Source organism: Erythrolamprus reginae, chromosome 2, assembly GCF_031021105.1.
Source record: "Erythrolamprus reginae isolate rEryReg1 chromosome 2, rEryReg1.hap1, whole genome shotgun sequence".
Classification (NCBI taxonomy): domain Eukaryota; kingdom Metazoa; phylum Chordata; class Lepidosauria; order Squamata; family Dipsadidae; genus Erythrolamprus; species Erythrolamprus reginae.
Window position 1 is genome coordinate 239,241,083 of NC_091951.1, and position 18,722 is coordinate 239,259,804.

At 40.7% G+C, this 18,722-nt stretch overlaps 1 protein-coding gene across 1 annotated transcript in view; it reads left to right on the plus strand.

Annotated features, from left to right (window-relative positions):
* The window catches only part of LOC139158881 (cyclin-G-associated kinase-like), a 48,379-nt gene that overhangs the window by 12,316 nt on the left and 17,341 nt on the right, over nucleotides 1-18,722 (plus strand). The window contains exons 2-3 of the mRNA XM_070736221.1: nucleotides 14,491-14,552; nucleotides 18,118-18,177. Of these exons, the coding sequence (XP_070592322.1) occupies nucleotides 14,491-14,552; nucleotides 18,118-18,177 (122 nt within the window). The remainder of the gene's footprint in view (nucleotides 1-14,490; nucleotides 14,553-18,117; nucleotides 18,178-18,722) is intronic.

Genomic DNA, 18,722 nt, shown 5'->3' on the forward strand with positions numbered 1-18,722 from the left:
GGCACCATTTTGCCGGTTACTGTTCTTATCTTTCTCTTTTATCTTGTTTTCCTCTTCCATTTAGTTGCTTGTATCTTACCTTCATGGAATTGCTGAACCTTTCTCTAACTTAACCTCTAGCCAACTTGGCAATGAGCAGCAGCCTTATTATTCTCCCTTGACCCAGTAATGCCAGCCTTCAGTGAAGCAACCATCTAATCTAATCTTAAAACCACCTAATTGGGGTTTTTAAATAAGATTTTTAATTAGTTAATTGGATTAAGATATTTTATATTGTATACCGTATTTTATATGTTGTGAGCTGCCCCGAGTTCTCAGAGAGGGGCGGCATAGAAATCCAATTGTCTCTCCTTATCTCATTTATCTTTTCTTCCTTTCAAATATGTTCACCTATACTTTTATATCTTTTCTTCTATTCTTTTCTTTACTTATATTATTACATGTCTTTCTCTTCAATGTGTATTATGTATTGGACAAAATAAATAAATAAATAAAATAATAAAATAAATAAAATAAAATAATAAAACAAAACAAATAATAATAATAATAATAATAATAATAATAATAATAATAATAATAATAATAATAATAAAAGAATCAACAGCTACTCCAGCCAGCCCATCCTTCTCCCTAATGGTACATATTCACCATGTCAAGCCGGTGTAGAAGATAGTGATAAATTAATGGCTATAGATGGCTATACTATAGAAAGCCTGATGTTTATGGGAACTTGGGAGGGGTGATTTCCATGAGGGAAGAGATGCAGCCACAAAGCATTCTTTCGAGTGGGTCAAGGCCATCCTATGCCCACCCACCTGGGCGGAAGCGGAAGGAGGGCTTGCCATGCTGGCACAATCTGAGTGGGCAACGTGACAGTTTGGGGGTGGGAGACAAGGGATGTGAACTTTCAACTGGGTGGAAAACTCAGATTTAGGTTTCCCAGCGTAGGTGCCAAGATGGCTCTGGCAATAAATTGGAACTTTGAGGAATACATTGACTTGGACTCTGATTTAGTTTGGATGCTACCTGGACCTTGACACACCACTTAATTACCTCCACCAGCCATGAGCTGATGCCTTCCTAGCCTTAAACGCCCTTTGCGAGGTATCCCATTCACTCTTTAGACATTAGACAGTGCCAGTTCAACACAGGTTGATTTAGTGTCCATTCAAAGTTACAACGAAGTCACTGAAAAAAGTGACATGACTATTTTTCACACCTATGTTGCAATTTCCCCATGGTCACCTGAAATAAGGAAATGCTGCGTAGAAAAGTGCAAGTCACAACCTCAGGGATTCTGGGAGTTGAAGTTCACATGTCATAGAAGAGCCAACATTGCCCACCTCTGAACTAGTCATTTCCAATTTTTTGCTTGTACAACACGGGTGTCAAACTTGCATCATTACGTTGCTGTCATGTGACGTTTCACAATGTTTTTCCCATTCACTGAGCTGTGGTGGGTATGGCCTGCATGTGACGTATCTGGCCCGCGGCCACCAGTTTGACACCCCCTGTTCCAAAAAGGCTTGATTTAAATCAACTTGATAATTTTTTTAAAAGCAACTGTCATGTCTGTCCCACAGAAGCAGCTCCTCTGACCTGCTGTTGACTCACCGACAGTCCCAATAGTGAAGACTATGCAGCCTCATGTTACAGAACTAAGCTCCATTTCATGCTGAATAAACTAAATTATTAATGTGAAGTACAAAAGCATTTTATTAAAATAAATTTGATTTCAATTAAAAAAATCTGATTTAAATTAAAAAAATCTGATTTAAATAAACAAAACCTGTCTTAAATTTTTTTAAAAATCTGATTTTAAAAATCATTCATTTTTATTTACCTGCCTTTTCTACAGTACTAGCATGGCAAGTAATGAGATATATATTTTTACAAACGTCACTCAATTTCGTTGGGATGGGGTGGGCTACTTAATTGGGCAAGTGTCAGCCCTGAAGCTATTTTGGGAGCATCTTCAGGGTTTCCACAGCAAGGCAGGGTGGAGCTATAGGAACTTAAGGGGGGGGGATATAGAGATAGCTGGGAGATGTACAGTACAGTGATCCCCCGTTTATTGCGTCCCCAACCATTGCGAACAGGGTACTTCGCTATTTTTCAACCCGGAAGTCAAAATACCATCTACGCATGCGTGCCCGTGGGCACGCATGCGTAGATGGCAACCGGGAGATCAGCTGCTGGGCGGCTTCCCCCTCTTGCTGGCGTCAGCGAGGAGTTTCCCCACCGCCCACGCAAACTCCTCGCTGCCGCCCGCCCTTCGCCCGCCCACGCCGTTCATTCTCGCCGCTTTCGAGCTGAGACCGGGAGCGAATTTGCTCCCGGACTCAGCTCGAAAGCGGCGAGAATGAACGGCGTGGAAAAGCCGTTCCTTGCCGTTCGTTCTCGCCGCTTTCGAGCTGAGTCCGGGAGCGAATTTGCTCCCGGACTCAGCTCGAAAGCGGCGAGAATGAACGGCGTGGAAAAGCCGTTCCTTGCCGTTCGTTCTCGGCGCTTTCGAGCTGAGTCCGGGAGCGAATTTGCTCCCGGACTCAGCTCGAAAGCGGCGAGAATGAACGGCGTGGAAAAGCCGTTCCTTGCCGTTCGTTCTCGGCGCTTTCGAGCTGAGTCCGGGAGCGAATTTGCTCCCGGACTCAGCTCGAAAGCGGCGAGAATGAACGGCGTGGACAAGCCGTTCCTTGCCGTTCGTTCTCGGCGCTTTCGAGCTGAGTCCGGGAGCGAATTTGCTCCCGGACTCAGCTCGAAAGCGGCAAGAATGAACGGCGTGGACAAGCCGTTCCTTGCCGCTTGCTATCGGCGCTTTTGAGCTGAGTCCGGGAGCGAATTCGCTCCCGGACTCAGCTCGAAAGCGCCGAGAGCCAGCGCCCCCCGGACCCCCAACCCGGGTTTCGGGGGCTGCTAGGAAGCCCTCCATGCCGGCGGCAAACAGCCGCGCCGCCCCCAATCTTTGGCTCCTCGCTAGCGCTGTGGGAGTAAAAACACCATCTGCACATGCGCAGATGGTGTTTTTACTTCCGCAGCGCTACTTCGCGAAAACCCGCTCGTTGCGGGGGGTCCTGGAACGGAACCCTCGCAACGAGCGGGGGATCACTGTATAGCCAAATTAGCATTCTTTCCTGTGGGAGCCGAGGATGCTCTACCAGGGGTTGGAGGGGCGTAGACAAAAGCCAGCCACAGTTGGGACTGCAACCTGATTGGACATGTGACCTGGGGAGGGGGGGGAGCTTTGGATTTTGATTGGGTGGGGAAATGTTTGGGTTCTTCAGAGTTGGCCTTTCACCAGCTATGTCAATATGACATCCCAACTAAAATTATGCTTTGAGGAAACTCTAGGCCTCACAATTTTTTATAGCTTTGGGCTTGTTACTTGGAGCCCTGACACTAAGTGTGTTTATACACACAAGGAATTTGTTTCCTTTTTAAAATACAGTGCATATTACATATCAAGCTACAATATAGTCTTAGGCATGACAATTATGTAGCTTACGAGAGGCTTTTGAATGGGCTGTTGAAAGACTTAAAGCTATTGTCTGGCAGTGGAATGTGGTGTTTCTGAATACTGTATAAAATAACTTTCTGCATCACTTGGCACAGAATTGTAAAAATGCTTTCATGTAGTTAATATTTCCTTTCACTGGCAAGTAGCATTCAGAATTTTGTGGTGTCGCATCCACTGTATTAACGTATTTACTCTCAGAAGGAGTGTGTTTGATGTTATAGTTTGAAGGAATGTGGTAATTTCTCAGATGCAAAACAAATACTCATGATGGCGGGTATTATTCCCTCAGAAATAATGTTATAGCTAACATTTGAATTGTCTGAATTTTAGCTGGGCCCTAGAGAATGCTGCTAAAAGAAAGCAAGAAAGTGCCTTAGTCTCATTATGTTCTTCAATTACTATATAGTATGGTACCCAGAAATACATACAGGATATGAACTAATCTACATCTAATATTATAAATGCAAGGACAATGAGTAAGGTTGTGTTTCTCTAGGTTCTGTTGCAGGCATTCAAAATTTTCTTTGCTGTTTAAAAAAAAAGATGCTAATTGAATTGGCAGCTTGCTTTAGCAAGCAGAGGTCTTTGAGGGAGGAGGTAAATTGCCTTGAATACATGCATTCTCTTTAGAAAAGGTGAAACAATTGATCAGGTAACTTGCAAGCAATGGCTGCTTGCTCTGTTTTTATTTTATTTATTTATTTTGTCCAATACACAATGAGGGTTTTAGTGGGTATACAGTATATCTATATACACATAGTAAAATACATGATGAATGTTATAGAGGAGATACTCATAGTAAAATATATCTAAGAAAGAATAGAAAAGAAGATATAATAATAGAACATATCAATGAAAGAATAGAAGAAGAGATATAGGAATAGAAGAAAGTTATAGGAGATATAGGAGAGCAATAGTAGAGGGGACGGAAGGTACTCTAATGCACTTGTACTCGCCCCTTACTGACCTCTTAGGAATCTGGATAGATCAACCGTAGATAATCTAAGGGTAAAGTGTTGGGGGTTTGGGAATGACACTATGGAGTCCGGTAATGAGTTCCACGCTTCGACAACTCGGTTACTGAAGTCATATTTTTTACAGTCAAGTTTGGAGCGGTTAATATTAAGTTTAAATCTGTTGTGTGCTCTTGTGTTGTTGTGGTTGAAGCTGAAGTAGTCGCCAACAGGCAGGACGTTGCAGCATATGATCTTCACTTGTTCACTTTTTCATTTTTTAACACAAAAAGTCCGTAAGAGGCTTCCAGTCACCTCTAAATTTAGATTTCTTTTCTCTAATCAAAGATGTGAGTGTATCCATTTCAGCAAAATCTGTCAACTTCATCAATCATTCCTTCGTAGTGGATAGTGTCGTATCTTTCAATCTCTGTCTATGTAGTAATCTCACCATAGTAATCACATGTTAAAATAACCTTCCACGGTTTTTGTTAACTATTTATCTATTAATCCTAAATGAAAGTTCTGGCTTCAGTTTAATAATGATCTTTAAAATCCTCTGTATCAAAGTATGTATTTCATCCAAAACTCATGTGGTTAGGATGCTGACTTGACAAGCAACAAACTCGTGTTTGAGACCCAAGTGCTAGCATGGGGCAGGGTGAGCTCCAGTCCTGTGGCCCAGCTCCTGCTGGGCACATGAAATCAGCTCCGAGCCGAACAACAGTGCTGTCACCAGCTAATCCTTCCAACCTTGAAGCACCTTGATGCTTCCAACATGAGTGTGATGCGATGCTGTGAAATTATTTAGCTATATTACATGGCCACTAAACATGATTAAATGCCTCTTTGCATTGCTCGCATTTCCAACATTCATTTGAAGTGCTTTTATACATCCTAGATCAGTGATGGCGAACCTTTTTTCCCTCTGGTGCCGAAAGAGCATGCACATGCACTATCGTGAATGTGCGAGTGCCCACACCCATAGGTCAATACCTGGGGAGGGTTAAAACAGCTTTCCCCACCTCCCCTGAGGCCCTCTGGAGGCCGGTAACGGACTGTTTCCCAACTTCTGGTGGGCCCAGTAGGCTCGTGTTTCACTCTCCCTAGGCTCCAAAGGCTTCCCTGGAGCTGAGGGAGGGTAAAAGCGCCCTCCCTATCCCCCGGAGGCTCTCTGGAAGCCAAAAACACCCTCCCAGAGCCTCTGTGCAAGCCAAAAATCAGCTGGCAGGCTCACACATGCACATTGGAGCTGAGCTAGGGCAACGGCTCGCTTGCCAGCAGATATGGCTCTGCGTGCCACCTGTGGCACCTATGCCATAGGTTTGCTATCACTGTCCTAGATGATTTCTCTGGCATCATGTACCAAAAATGAATCATTTTATAAATATTTGTTTTGAGATTGTAACACAATATAAATCTCATCCCTTTTAACCACATATTTTCCAATTGATTCATCTGTATATTACAACCAACATTTTAAAGCCACTTCATTCATTCATTCATTCATTCATTCATTCATTCATTCATTCATTCATTCATTCATTCTTTGTACTTATAGGCTGCCCAACTCCTCTCGGACTCTGGGTGGTATACAACATTAAAAAAAAACAATATAAAGAATCAAAAAACACATTAAAAATACATTCATCCTTAAATGGCCAGGACACAATGGTGTCAAACTATCCTCTGCCCCAGGCCTGCCAGCAAAGCCAGGTTTTAACAGCCTTCTGGAAGGCCAGTTGGGTGGGGGGCAACACAGACCTCGGGGCAGCTGGCTTGAGAGAGCCAGAGCCACCACAGAGAAGACCCTCCTCTGTGGTCCCTCTGGGATATGGAGAAGGCCAACCCTCTGGGCCCTTATCGATCGCTGGGAGCTATGTGGCAGGAGGCGTTTCCGAATATAGTCTGGCCCTAAGTCATGTAGGGCTTTATAGGTGATAACCAACACCTTTATCAAATAATGTTAACTTTTTCTTCCTCTGCTTGAGATACAGTAAAATTATGTTTTATAAGTTCTTTTATCCACAGATGGCTGCCTGTTGACCTTTTGGTTATCCTTTGTGAATTGCTACTTGCAAATTGGAACACAAAGAGCCTCTCGGTAGAGCCCCTCTTTGTGGAAAATAGGCAGTTTAGAAATATGAAATATAAATGAATAGCACACACAAATACATACACGTACATACACATCTGACATATGCATTAGTGCTATTGCCGTTTGCTCTTTGTACCTTACTTTTATGTGAATCTGTTTATGCCAAAATGATTGGATAAGACAACATGAGGCAAATAATAAATAATGCAAGGCATAAATGCAGGGAAATAGTATGTTAACCCCATGTTGACTTTGAGAAAGAAAGAAGAAAGGTAGGTAAAGTTCTTTCAGCCGGGCTGCCCTAACTTGCCACCAGTCCCCTTCCCCAAATATGGGGTGTTTTCAATTTCTAGTTTTCCAGCCTCGAGTAAGCTTCTTTACTCTTCTTTACTTGCTCTACCTTGAAATCTAACAAACCATCCATAAACTTCATACAGGCAGCTGAAAAGCAGAGGATCAGTCAAATTTTGAATTATTTTTAATTTATGCTCTAAGCAATGATACATGGAAAGTAGAGGAGCAAGGCAGCTGTTTTTCAGATGAAGCATGGTATAACGAGGACTTACATGCAGCTTGCAAAGGAACTACTCACACCCATGACTCAACGCCGTAGGGTTTCCTGTTAAACAAGAAGCAATCTTTTGCAGAGAGCAATTTATTTCTCGTCCAACCATTAAACAATCTGATTGGTTTCTGAGGGCACAAATTACACGCCTGTAATAACAAACAGCCTACAGGCCTTGTCAACCTTGTTCATGAACATATATACATTTCTCAAAACATAGCTTCTGTTGGTTATGCCCGGGGTATCTCTTTTAAAGAATTGCAGACTCTCTGCCTAAAGTTGAGAGCTAGTTGTTTTGCCAAATCAGTAGCAAGTGATGTACTTAACTGTAGGCACATAATAGTGTTCCTACTGCATTGAAACCTTATTGTGAAAATAACACAATATTCTGTACCTGCAGTGGAGTGTACTGTATACTCTCAACATCCAGAGAACGGCTAGTGGGTCATTGAACAGGATTAGGGGAGCCAGGGTTGGTCTTCTTGGTTTTCTAAGAGGGCCTCAAACACTCGCTGTTGCTGCTAGAAAACATCATGGTTAGTGTTGTGGTTAGCTCTGGCCCAGCTCCTGCCCCAAGGACTGTGGATGTGGGGGAGACATCCACATGCTGCAGGCCTGTTTTGCCCCCCCACCCCTGGTGGAATCTGATGATGAAGGCTCCTCTGACCAAGAAGACATGAGTGACAGGGAGGAGGAGAGTGTGGCAGACAGCTCAGAAGGAGATCAATTATCTAGCTCCTCCTTAGATTCAGAACAAGAGTTAATGATACAGCCACGCATGCGGAGAGCTATGTGTAGGCAACAACAACTGAGAGATTATTATCAAAGAAAATGAGGCCACCTGTGGCTGGGTGGTGCTGTGGTCATTAGTGAGGCTGCTATAAGTAGCAGCCTGTGGGTTTGGCCATTGTGGAGGATTATCTGATAGTTATGTTTCATGACTGCTTTACTGACTTTGATCTTTGTGTGCTGATTTCCCCCCGCTTTGAAACTAACCCAGAGCAAAGTGTGTTTCACTTTGTGAAAGAAGAAGGACTGTGAATTGCCTCACAGCTGCAAGCTAAGTATCTCAGAACTGATAAGGGACTTGTACAAATTACCAGTTTGTTTGGAGACAAGTGCTCTTTGCTATACAAAAAGAGTGCTCTGTTTATTTGCATTTTCGGTATATAAAGAACATTGTTTTGAATTTTCAAACGTGTGTGTGTCTGAAATTGTATGTGTGCATTTTGGGGAGGATTCTACCAGAGAGCTCGACAGAACAGTTAGTGATCCATATATCGAAACGAGAGCGCAATGTCTCTTGGCATAAGGGCTGCGCTTGGTCTGCTCAGCATGTTTTGAGAATTGGATGCTCACAGCAAGTGTGGTCAGCAATCATGTGGTGGGTTGCTTAAAACCTTCAGTTGGCCTCTTAACCCTTTTCAAGAGAATGTTTGGGTGTATATGTTGGATTGTTTTGTCAGTGATTACTGTATTTTTATGAGAATAAGAAGCACCGGAGTATAAGACGCACCTTAGTTTTTGGGGGAGGAAAATAGGAGAAAAAAAATCTGCCTACCAGCTATTCATCTGGCTAGCGTCCTTAGTCTGGTCAGCTTCAGCACATTATTTTATCCCGTTGTTAGGGCTTTAAACAAACCTTATTTGGAGCGAGTAGCAATGAAAAAAAAAAGCCTGCAAAGACTTAGGGCTAGAGCGACCAACAAAATTTGGCACAACAAATAAAAAGAACTAACCAATACAATTTCGAAAATGCCAATAAACCTAGCAAATGGCTAGCCAATAAACTCAGGAAACAAAAAGAAAAGAAACTTATAAACTGTCTTAAAAATAAAAATGGGGAAATATGTCATGATTTGGAAAGGAAAAAAAAGATTGCTGGCGATTTCTATAGTAAACTTTATGAACATATAGATATTACACCAAACAATATTAATGATCTAAAAACTCAAGAAATTCTAGAGCAGGCCAAGCTTCCCAAAGTACCACAGGAAATGGTTGACACAATTAATAAACCGATCACCGTTACAGAACTAAAAGAAGCAATAAAAAGTCAAAAAAACAACAAAGCCCCAGGTCCGGATGGGCTCCCCATAGAACTCTATAAAGATCTTCCCATAGAAATGGAAAAGGCCATGTTAGAAACGTTAAATGAGGCTTTAGACAGAGGTAAAATACCAACTTCATGGACAGAAGCAAATTTAGCGTTAATTCCAAAAAAAGATACAGATCATACAGATATATCTAACTACCGCCCGATTTCTCTCTTAAATGCCGATTATAAAATCTTTACCTCCATCTTAGCAAGTAGAATTAAAGGATTCCTAAATTATTTTATACATCCGGATCAAAATGGCTTTCTTCCCGGGAGACAGCTAAAGAACAATATTAGAATTGTGTTAGACACGCTTGAGTATTATGAAGTCCATAATGAAAAACAAGTGGCATTAATATTTCTTGATGCCCAGAAGGCTTTCGACAACGTGTCTTGGGAATTTATGATCAAACAGCTTGAGTATATGGAATTCGGCTCCAAATTTATTAATGCAATAAAAGCTATTTACTCTGTACAATCTGCTTATATTATCCTTAATGGAGATACATCGACAAAAATCTCTCTTTATAAAGGTACAAGACAAGGGTGTCCACTGTCTCCTTTATTGTTTATCTTAACTCTTGAAGTATTAACTAGAATTATTAGAGATAAGGAAGATATAAGAGGATTAAAATGTAAGAAAGAAACCTATAAGCTTCAAGCCTTCACGGATGACCTGGTATTTATTTTAGAAGACCCTTTAGAGTCAGGTCCCAAATTACTAGAAGTTCTAGAAGATTACGGTACAGTGGCAGGCCTCAAAATAAATAAGACCAAAACGCAAATTCTAACCAAAAATATGCGACAATCACAGAAAGATATCTTAACAGCTAAACTGGATATTCAAATAGTCACAAAAATTAAATACCTCGGCATTAATTTGACAAATAGAGTGTCCAGCTTAAAATTAAACAACTATGATACCTTAATAGACAAAATACAAGCTGACTTGTTAAAATGGAGAAATTTACAACTTTCCTTACTCGGAAGGATTGCAGCCATAAAGTGAAATACTCTGCCTAAAGTTTTGTTTCTATTTTAAACAATCCCTATACAATTAAAAAAGGAATTTTTCAATAAATTGACCAAAATAACTAACACTTTCATTTGGCAAAATAAACGTCCCCGAATTCGACTAAAATACTTACAAGGAAAGAAAGAAGAAGGAGGACTGGCACTCCCAATCTGGAAGGATTACCATATTGCTGCATCCTTATCATGGACGAGAGACTGGATGAGCCTAACAAATACTAGACTTCTTAACTTAGAAGGCCACGACCTCCACCTAGGGTGGCATTACTATCTCTGGGACGAAAAGCGGACAACCCATAAATACTTCACTAATCACATGATTAGGAAATCGCTTATTTATACTTGGAAAAAAATTAAACCTAAACTTTATAAAGGAACTCCCATCTGGTACGCCCCTTTAGAAGCCTATGTTCATCCTAACCTACACAAAAGTAACAACATAATAAGATATAAAGATATTCTTAATCCAAATGGTGCAATTAGAACAAGGCTAGAACTAGAAAATCTGGGTCAAAAAGTGGAATGGTGGGAATACCTACAGATTCAAACTAAATTTAACAAAGACAAAAGCAAAACCGGGATAAGCAAAAATGCCCTGCTAGATAAACTTTGTATAGGCCCTCAAGATCAGCTAATCAAAAAATTTTACGGTTACTTAAACTACAATGAACCGGACAACTTTAGCACAAAAATTAATGTCAAAAAATGGAATTTGGATCTTAAAAATGAGATTAAAGAGGAGGAATGGCAAACACTCTGGAGTAGGAACTATAAATTGACTATTGCCACATCCTATAAAGAAAATCTAGTCAAAATGTTTTACCGATGGCATATTACCCCAATAAAGCTAACCAAAATAAACAATAAACTCTCACCAAATTGTTGGAAATGTCAACAAGAATTGGGCACCTATTTCCACCTGTGGTGGCAATGTACCAAAGCTAAATTATATTGGAACAAAATTGGAATTTGGATTGATGAGATACTAAATCTATCACTTGATAAAACTCCTGAATGTTTTTTATTGGGCATAATCAGACAAAAACTATCGAAATCACAAGTACATTTAATCATACACTTAACAACGGCAGCAAGACTATCTTATGCGCAGTGGTGGAAAAACGACGAATTGCCTCCAAATGAAGTAATAATTAAAAAAATAATATACTGCGCAGAAATGTCAAAACTGACTACACTAGTTAGAAATGAATCATTGTCTATGTTCAATAATTGTTGGGACCCTTTTTATAATTGGTTAGGAAGCAACAGCGGGAACAACAGACTACAAGATTGAAATGTTAGATATACTCTTGAACTGTTACAAATCTGGTATAAAGCAACTGCTTATCTAATATAATAACATGAGACTTTATATATATTTGGATATGAATTTTATTATTATTTGTTAATTTCTCTACAATGTGTTTATTTCAACCCTTGCATTTAATCATTCTAGATAAACTATTCGAAACATGGTAATGAGCAAATATAATTGGATCTAGTTTTCGTTTTTAATACAACTCCCATGTACATTCGCCGATACTTTTATCCTTACTACTGGTTTGGATATTGTTTGTTTGCTTTGTTTTCTTTTTTTTGTATTTTATGTTTTACGTTTTGTAATGTACTAGATGTTGTATCAAATGTTGTACTTGTTTTAATTTTAACAATAAAATCTATTTAAAAAAAAAAACCATTGGACTTAGATTTAGACATAAAGACTTAGTTTCAGAGCGATCAGCCATTGGAACAACCTGCCTACGGAGGTTGTGAACTCCCCAACTAGAGGAGATTGGACTGCCACTTGGCTGGGGTGCTCTAGGATTCCTGCTCAGACAGGGGGTTGGACTTGATGACCTGCATGGTCCCTTTCAACTCTAACAATAAATAAAAAAATTAAAAAATAAACCCTTCGGAGAGAGTAGCAATGCAAGCCAAGCCGATAAGAGCCAGGAAGATTGTTAGTACCTCATTAAGGCTGAAAAGAAAGCTTCAAAAAGCTACATTCAGAGTATAAGATGTATCCAAATTTTCAGCCTCTTTGGTGTGTGTGTGTGTGTGTGTATTTGTTATGTATTTTACAGGTTGGGACATAGTTGTGTGTTGCACAGTATATTTTGTTTTATGATGTTGACTTATTGGATGTCCTTGGTGATTATGGCAGCATTTGGTTGTTAGATTTATACTCTCCCTTTTATTGTGTCTTAATTGACATATGCAGGGCTTCTTCCTCACCACAATCATCAGGTAAGGTGAGCAAAAATGACTGGCCCCAAGTCACCCAAATAAGGAGCTCCCTTAGCCAATGATGGGTTTGAACCCGAAGTGTCCGTATCCCTACATCCATGCTGTCTGAATTATGAGATTTATAAACTGCCACCATGGCTGTAGTGGTTAAGGTAATGGACTAGGAATAGGGAGACCAGGTTCCTTCAAAGTTACTCCTCTCTTTCTGGGAGTCTTTAAAGGGCCACAAAAATATTCTGGTTTGCTGTAACTGTACCTAAAAAAAGATTTCGAGCTGCTTGAAATCCTTTTTTTAAAGTTACTGAAAAAAGTGATTATGACCATTTTTCACATATATGACCATTGAAGCATCTCAGGGTCAGTTGTTTTACATTTGGATACTTGGTAACTGATTCACATTTATGATGGTTGCAGTATCCTGGGGTCACGTGATCCCCTTTTGCAACCTTCTGACAAGCAAAGTCAAAGGAGAAAGCAGATTCACTTAACAACCACGTTGCTAATTTAACAACTGTGGTGATTCACTTGGCAAGAAAACTCGTGAAATGGGACAAAAACTCATTTAACAAATTATTCACTTAGCTTCATAAATTTTGGGCTCAATTGTGGTCGTAGGTTGAGGACTACAGTGTTTCCCCGAAAATAAGACAGCATCTTATATTAATTTTTGCTCCCAAAGATGTGCTATGTCTTATTTTCAGGGGATGTCTTATTTTTTTCCAATGAATTGTATCCTGTGTCCCGCTGCAGAAAAAATGCATCCAAACACGCAGCCTCATTTTGGATGCATGTTGGATGTGTTTTAAATCTGATTGATGCAGCGTTTTGGGATGCAATTTATGGACAGCAATGTTATTCTTGACAAATGTATCTTCTTCTTTTATGTACGCTGAGAGCATATGCACCAAGACAAATTCCTTGTGTGTCCAATCACACTTGGCCAATAAAATTCTATTCTATTCTATTCTATATGTTCTGTTTGGGAATGCTGAGAAACAAAACGTCTCCTACGTTTTACTTTTGGGGGATGCCTTATATTAGGCAATTCTACGAAATCTCTCTTATGTCTTACTTTCAGGGGTGACTTATTTTTGGGGAAACAGGATATCTGTGCATCCATTTAACCACACTTTTAATGGGAAACAGGTGCCTGTTTCTCTGACATTAATATTTGCACTGTTCTATGCTCTTCTCTCCCTCTGCTTGTCTCAGAGAAGCCTCTCCTCTCTTCCGTCTCTCTTTCTCCGTCCCCTTGTTTTTCCCTGTTGTATTTTTCTTTCTCTCCGTTTCTCCTCCTCCTCCTCTTTTTTTCTCTTTGGTGCAGCTCCAACCGTCTCCTTTCCCCAAGGCTGCGGGTTGTGCCTGGAAGTGCCAACCAGCTGGAGCCACACAACACTGATCCTGGGCATTCAGCAGAGCCCTGATAACACCACTGCTCCAGCTGACTCTTCCACAGGGCACTTCAGCTCAATCCCTCCCTACATTTTTACACTTTTTTTAACAGCATGTGTGTGCTCTGGCTAGCTGATTTTTGGCTTACGTGGAGGGTCTGGAAAGGCGTTTTTGACCTCCAGAGAGCCTCCGGAGGTGGGGGATGCTGTTTTCGCCTTCCCCAGGCTCCAGGAAAGCCTTGGAGCCTGGGGAGGGTTAAAAGCCGACCCATTGGGCTCACCGGAAATTGGGAAATGTGAGCATGGGGGGGCGGACCAGAAGTGGAGGGTCTCATGCACATGCATAGGGTGCATGAGGGGCATTGAATTATGCACATATGTGCTTTTGGCACCCGAAGGGAAAAAGGTTCACCGTCACTGCCCTAGAGTCTCCCAAGCCATAACTACTGTATTAGGTTACATGGTTATAGTTTTAGTCCGGCAAGATTCTGTCTATTAGGTGTAATCAAATAAGGATCTGGATTTGAGTGGATCTCATCGTCTCTGGGGTTTGGGCCTGAAAGGTTTTTTAATCATCTCATTTTCTTTTTAGGTGGCTTTGCTTTTGTATATGAAGCTCAGGATCTTGGAAGTGGCAAGGATTATGCTTTAAAGGTAATTATCTTATTTTGGAGGATTTTTATTTATCTGCTATTTTATTTATTGTTGACTTTATTGATGGTAACACTGTGAATAGCAAATACGGTTAGTCCTTGATTTTACAATAGTTCATTTAGTGGCCATTCAAACTTACAATGGCATTGAAAAAAAGTGACTTATGATCTTTTTTTCACACTTACAACCATTGCAGCCTTCCCATGATCAGGTGATTTACATTAGGATGCTTTACAAATGATTCATATTTATGATGGTTGCAGAGTCCTGTGTTCATCATTCTGACAAGCAAAGTCATTGAGGAAACCAGGTTCACTTAACAACTGTGTTGCTAATTTAACAACTGTGTTGATTCGCTTAATAAATGTGGCAAGAAAAGTTGCAAATCTCATTTGACAAATTTCTCACTTAGCAGCAGAAATTCTGGGCTGAATTGTAGTTGTAAGTTGAGGACTGCCTGTACAGCAGTTAAGAACAAATCAGTTCCAGAATTGACTACCGTATTTTTGGAGCATAAGATGCACCCTAGTTTTTTGGGAGGAAAATAGGGGAAAGAATCTGCTTATCAGGTATTCAGCATCCATAGCACATTATTTTATGCCCAGGTTGGGGCTTTAAAAAAACTTTATTCGGAAAGAGTAACAATGAAAGATGCACCTTTTTCCTCCCTAAAACTTGCAAGCCTGTAAGAGATGGGAACATTGTTAGCCCGGATTTAGGGCTGGAAAGAAACTTATTTGGAGCAAGTTAGAGCAAAGAAAAAAAACCCTGGAAAGTCTTAGGGCTTGGAAAACATTCTTTGCAGAGAGTAACAATGAAAGAGCTTGCAAGGTAAATACAGTGGTATCTCATCATACGAACTTAATTGGTTCCAGGAGGAGGTTCGTAAGGTGAAAAGTTCGTAAGATGAAACAATGTTTCCCATAGGAATCAATGTAAAAGCAAATCCTTCAGGAAAATCCCAAACTTTAGAAGGGAGGCGAACAGAGGGCAGGGAGGAGCAGCTAAAGGGGGCGGGTGGAAGAAGCAAGGCTAGGCTAAAGGGTGAGTGGAAAGGAAGAAAGGCAAGGGGGGCGCCCCTCCCTTTTCTTTCTTAAAAAGACATCGTTTCAGTTCCTTTGCAAGCATGTTGTTCTCTGCAAAATGTTTCCTACTCCAAGCTGCCCCTCCCTCCTCCCTTTTTTTTCTTCAAAAGACACCCTTTCAGTTCCTTTGCAAGCACGTTGTTCCCTGCAAAATGTTTCCTCCCCCAAGCTGCCCCTCCCTCCTCCCTTTTCTTTCTTCAAAAGACACCCTTTCAGTTCCTTTGCAAGCACGTTGTTCTCTGCAAAATGTTTCCTCCCCCAAGCTGCCCCTCCCTCCTCCCTTTTCTTTCTTCAAAAGACACCCTTTTAGTTCCTTTGCAAGCACGTTGTTCTCTGCAAAATGTTTCCTCCCCCAAGCTGCCCCTCCCTCCTCCCTTTTCTTTCTTCAAAAGACACCCTTTCAGTTCCTTTGCAAGCACGTTGTTCTCTGCAAAATGTTTCCTCCCCCAAGCTGCCCCTCCCTCCTCCCTTTTCTTTCTTCAAAAGACACCCTTTTAGTTCCTTTGCAAGCACGTTGTTCTCTGCAAAATGTTTCCTCCCCCAAGCTGCCCCTCCCTCCTCCCTTTTCTTTCTTCAAAAGACACCCTTTCAGTTCCTTTGCAAGCACGTTGTTCTCTGCAAAATGTTTCCTCCCCCAAGCTGCCCCTCCCTCCTCCCTTTTCTTTCTTCAAAAGACACCCTTTCAGTTCCTTTGCAAGCACGTTGTTCTCTGCAAAATGTTTCCTCCCCCAAGCTGCCCCTCCCTCCTCCCTTTTCTTTCTTCAAAAGATACCCTTTCAGTTCCTTTGCAAGCACGTTGTTCTCTGCAAAATGTTTCCTCCCCCAAGCTGCCCCTCCCTCCTCCCTTTTCTTTCTTCAAAAGACACCCTTTCAGTTCCTTTGCAAGCACGTTGTTCTCTGCAAAATGTTTCCTCCCCCAAGCTGCCCCTCCCTCCTCCCTTTTCTTTCTTCAAAAGACACCCTTTCAGTTCCTTTGCAAGCACGTTGTTCTCTGCAAAATGTTTCCTACTCCAAGCAGCCCCTCCCTCCTCCCTTTTCTTTCTTCAAAAGACACCCTTTCAGTTCCTTTGCAAGCACGTTGTTCTCTGCAAAATGTTTCCTACTCCAAGCAGCCCCTCCCTTTTCTTTCTTCAAAAAAGGGGAAAAAAAGAAACCCCTTCATCCCAGCAGCAGCTGCTTGGGTTCGTAAGGTGAAAATAGTTCGGAAGAAGAGGCAAAAAAATCTTAAACACCGGGTTTGTATCGTGAAAAGTTCGTTAGAAGAGGCGTTCGTAAGATGAGGTACCACTGTATCAGATTAAACTCTTATTTGAGGAGAGGAAAGCAAGAATAAATATAGCAATTGCATTAGCAATAGAATTTAGACTTATATAGCGCTTCACAGTGCTTTACAGCTGTCTCTAAGCAGTTTATAGAGAGTAAGCATATTGCCCCCAACAATCTGGGTCCTCATTTTAGTGACCTTGGAAGGATGGAAGCTGTGTCAACCTTGAGCCTACAGTCCCTAAAGGATTGTGTATGAATGTTAAATACCGTTACCTGCATACTTGAGCCTTTCCTACTAATAAAGAAATAATCACCAGTAATAGAACCTAGTTACCACATTTTGATTTCTGATAGCATACAGTTTCACGTATTGAGGTATTTTTAGCAATAACCCAGATGATTTTCAGCTGAAAATTAAGATTCCTGTGAATTTGCACAGTGAAGCCAGGATCCAACCAAAACTTGTGGATTAATTTCCACACTTGATTTCATCTAAACCTGGAGGTCATGCATGATAGCACTTAGCAATTATATACCACTTTACAGCCTTCTCCAAGTAATTAACAGAGTCAGCATGTTGCCCAAAATAGTTTGGATCTTCATTTTATTGATCTCAGAAGGATGGAAGGTTGAGTCAACCTTGAGCCAGTCAGGATCAAACTCCAGGCTGTGGGCAGAATTACAACAATGCATTCTGAGCACTGCGCCACCACAATTCTTGAAATCAGTGATATGAGATAGATAGATAGAATTCTTTATTGGCCAAGGGTGATTGGGCACACAAGGAATTTGTCTTTGGTGCATATGCTTTCAGTGAACATAAAAGAAAAGATACATTTCTCAAGAATCATGAGATACAACACTTAATGTTTGTCATACGGTACAAATAAGCAATCATGAAATAATTAATGTTAATATAAATTGCAAGGATACAAACAACAAGTCATAAGTGGGAGGGGATGGGTGATAGGAGCGATGAGAAGACTAATAGTAATAGTAATGCAACCTTAGTGAATAGTTTGACAGTGGTGAGGGAATTATTTGTTTCGCAGAATGTATTTACATGCAAAGTTTGTGTGAGCTGATAATTTATTTTAATATAATTATAAGAGAAGGGTACAATTACTATTGTTTGGAAACAAAACAAACACACCAACAAAAGAGAAAAGAAACCAAAATGTTTCTCTTTGTGATCTCTTTTTTTCCCCTGGCAGAGATTATTGTCCAATGAAGAGGAAAAGAACAAAGCCATCATTCAAGAAGTCTGCTTCATGGTATCCTTTTGGAGATAGGTGAAATTATATTATGCTTGGACTGTCAAATCCTGGTTTAATACGTTAGGATATAAAAGTGGCTTCTTTTCTATTGTATTGGCAGTTCTGTGTTAGCAAAAACTTCAGAAGGATTTAGGGGTAGTGATTTCTGACAGTCTCAAAATGGGTGAACAGTGCAGTCAGGCGATAGGGAAAGCAAGTAGGATGCTTGGCTGCATAGCTAGAGGTATAACAAGCAGGAAGAGGGAGATTATGATCCCGCTATATAGAGTGCTGGTGAGACCACATTTGGAATACTGTGTTCAGTTCTGGAGACCTCTCCTACAAAAAGATATTGACTAGTCTACAGAGAGGGGCGGCATACAAATTTAATAAGTAAATAAAATAAATAAATAAATAAATAAATAAATAAAATTGAACGGGTCCAAAGACGGGCTACAAGAAGGGTGGAGGGTCTTAAGCATAAAACGTATCAGAAAAGACTTAATGAACTCAATCTGTATAGTCTGGAGGACGGAAGGAAAAGTGGGGACATGATCGAAACA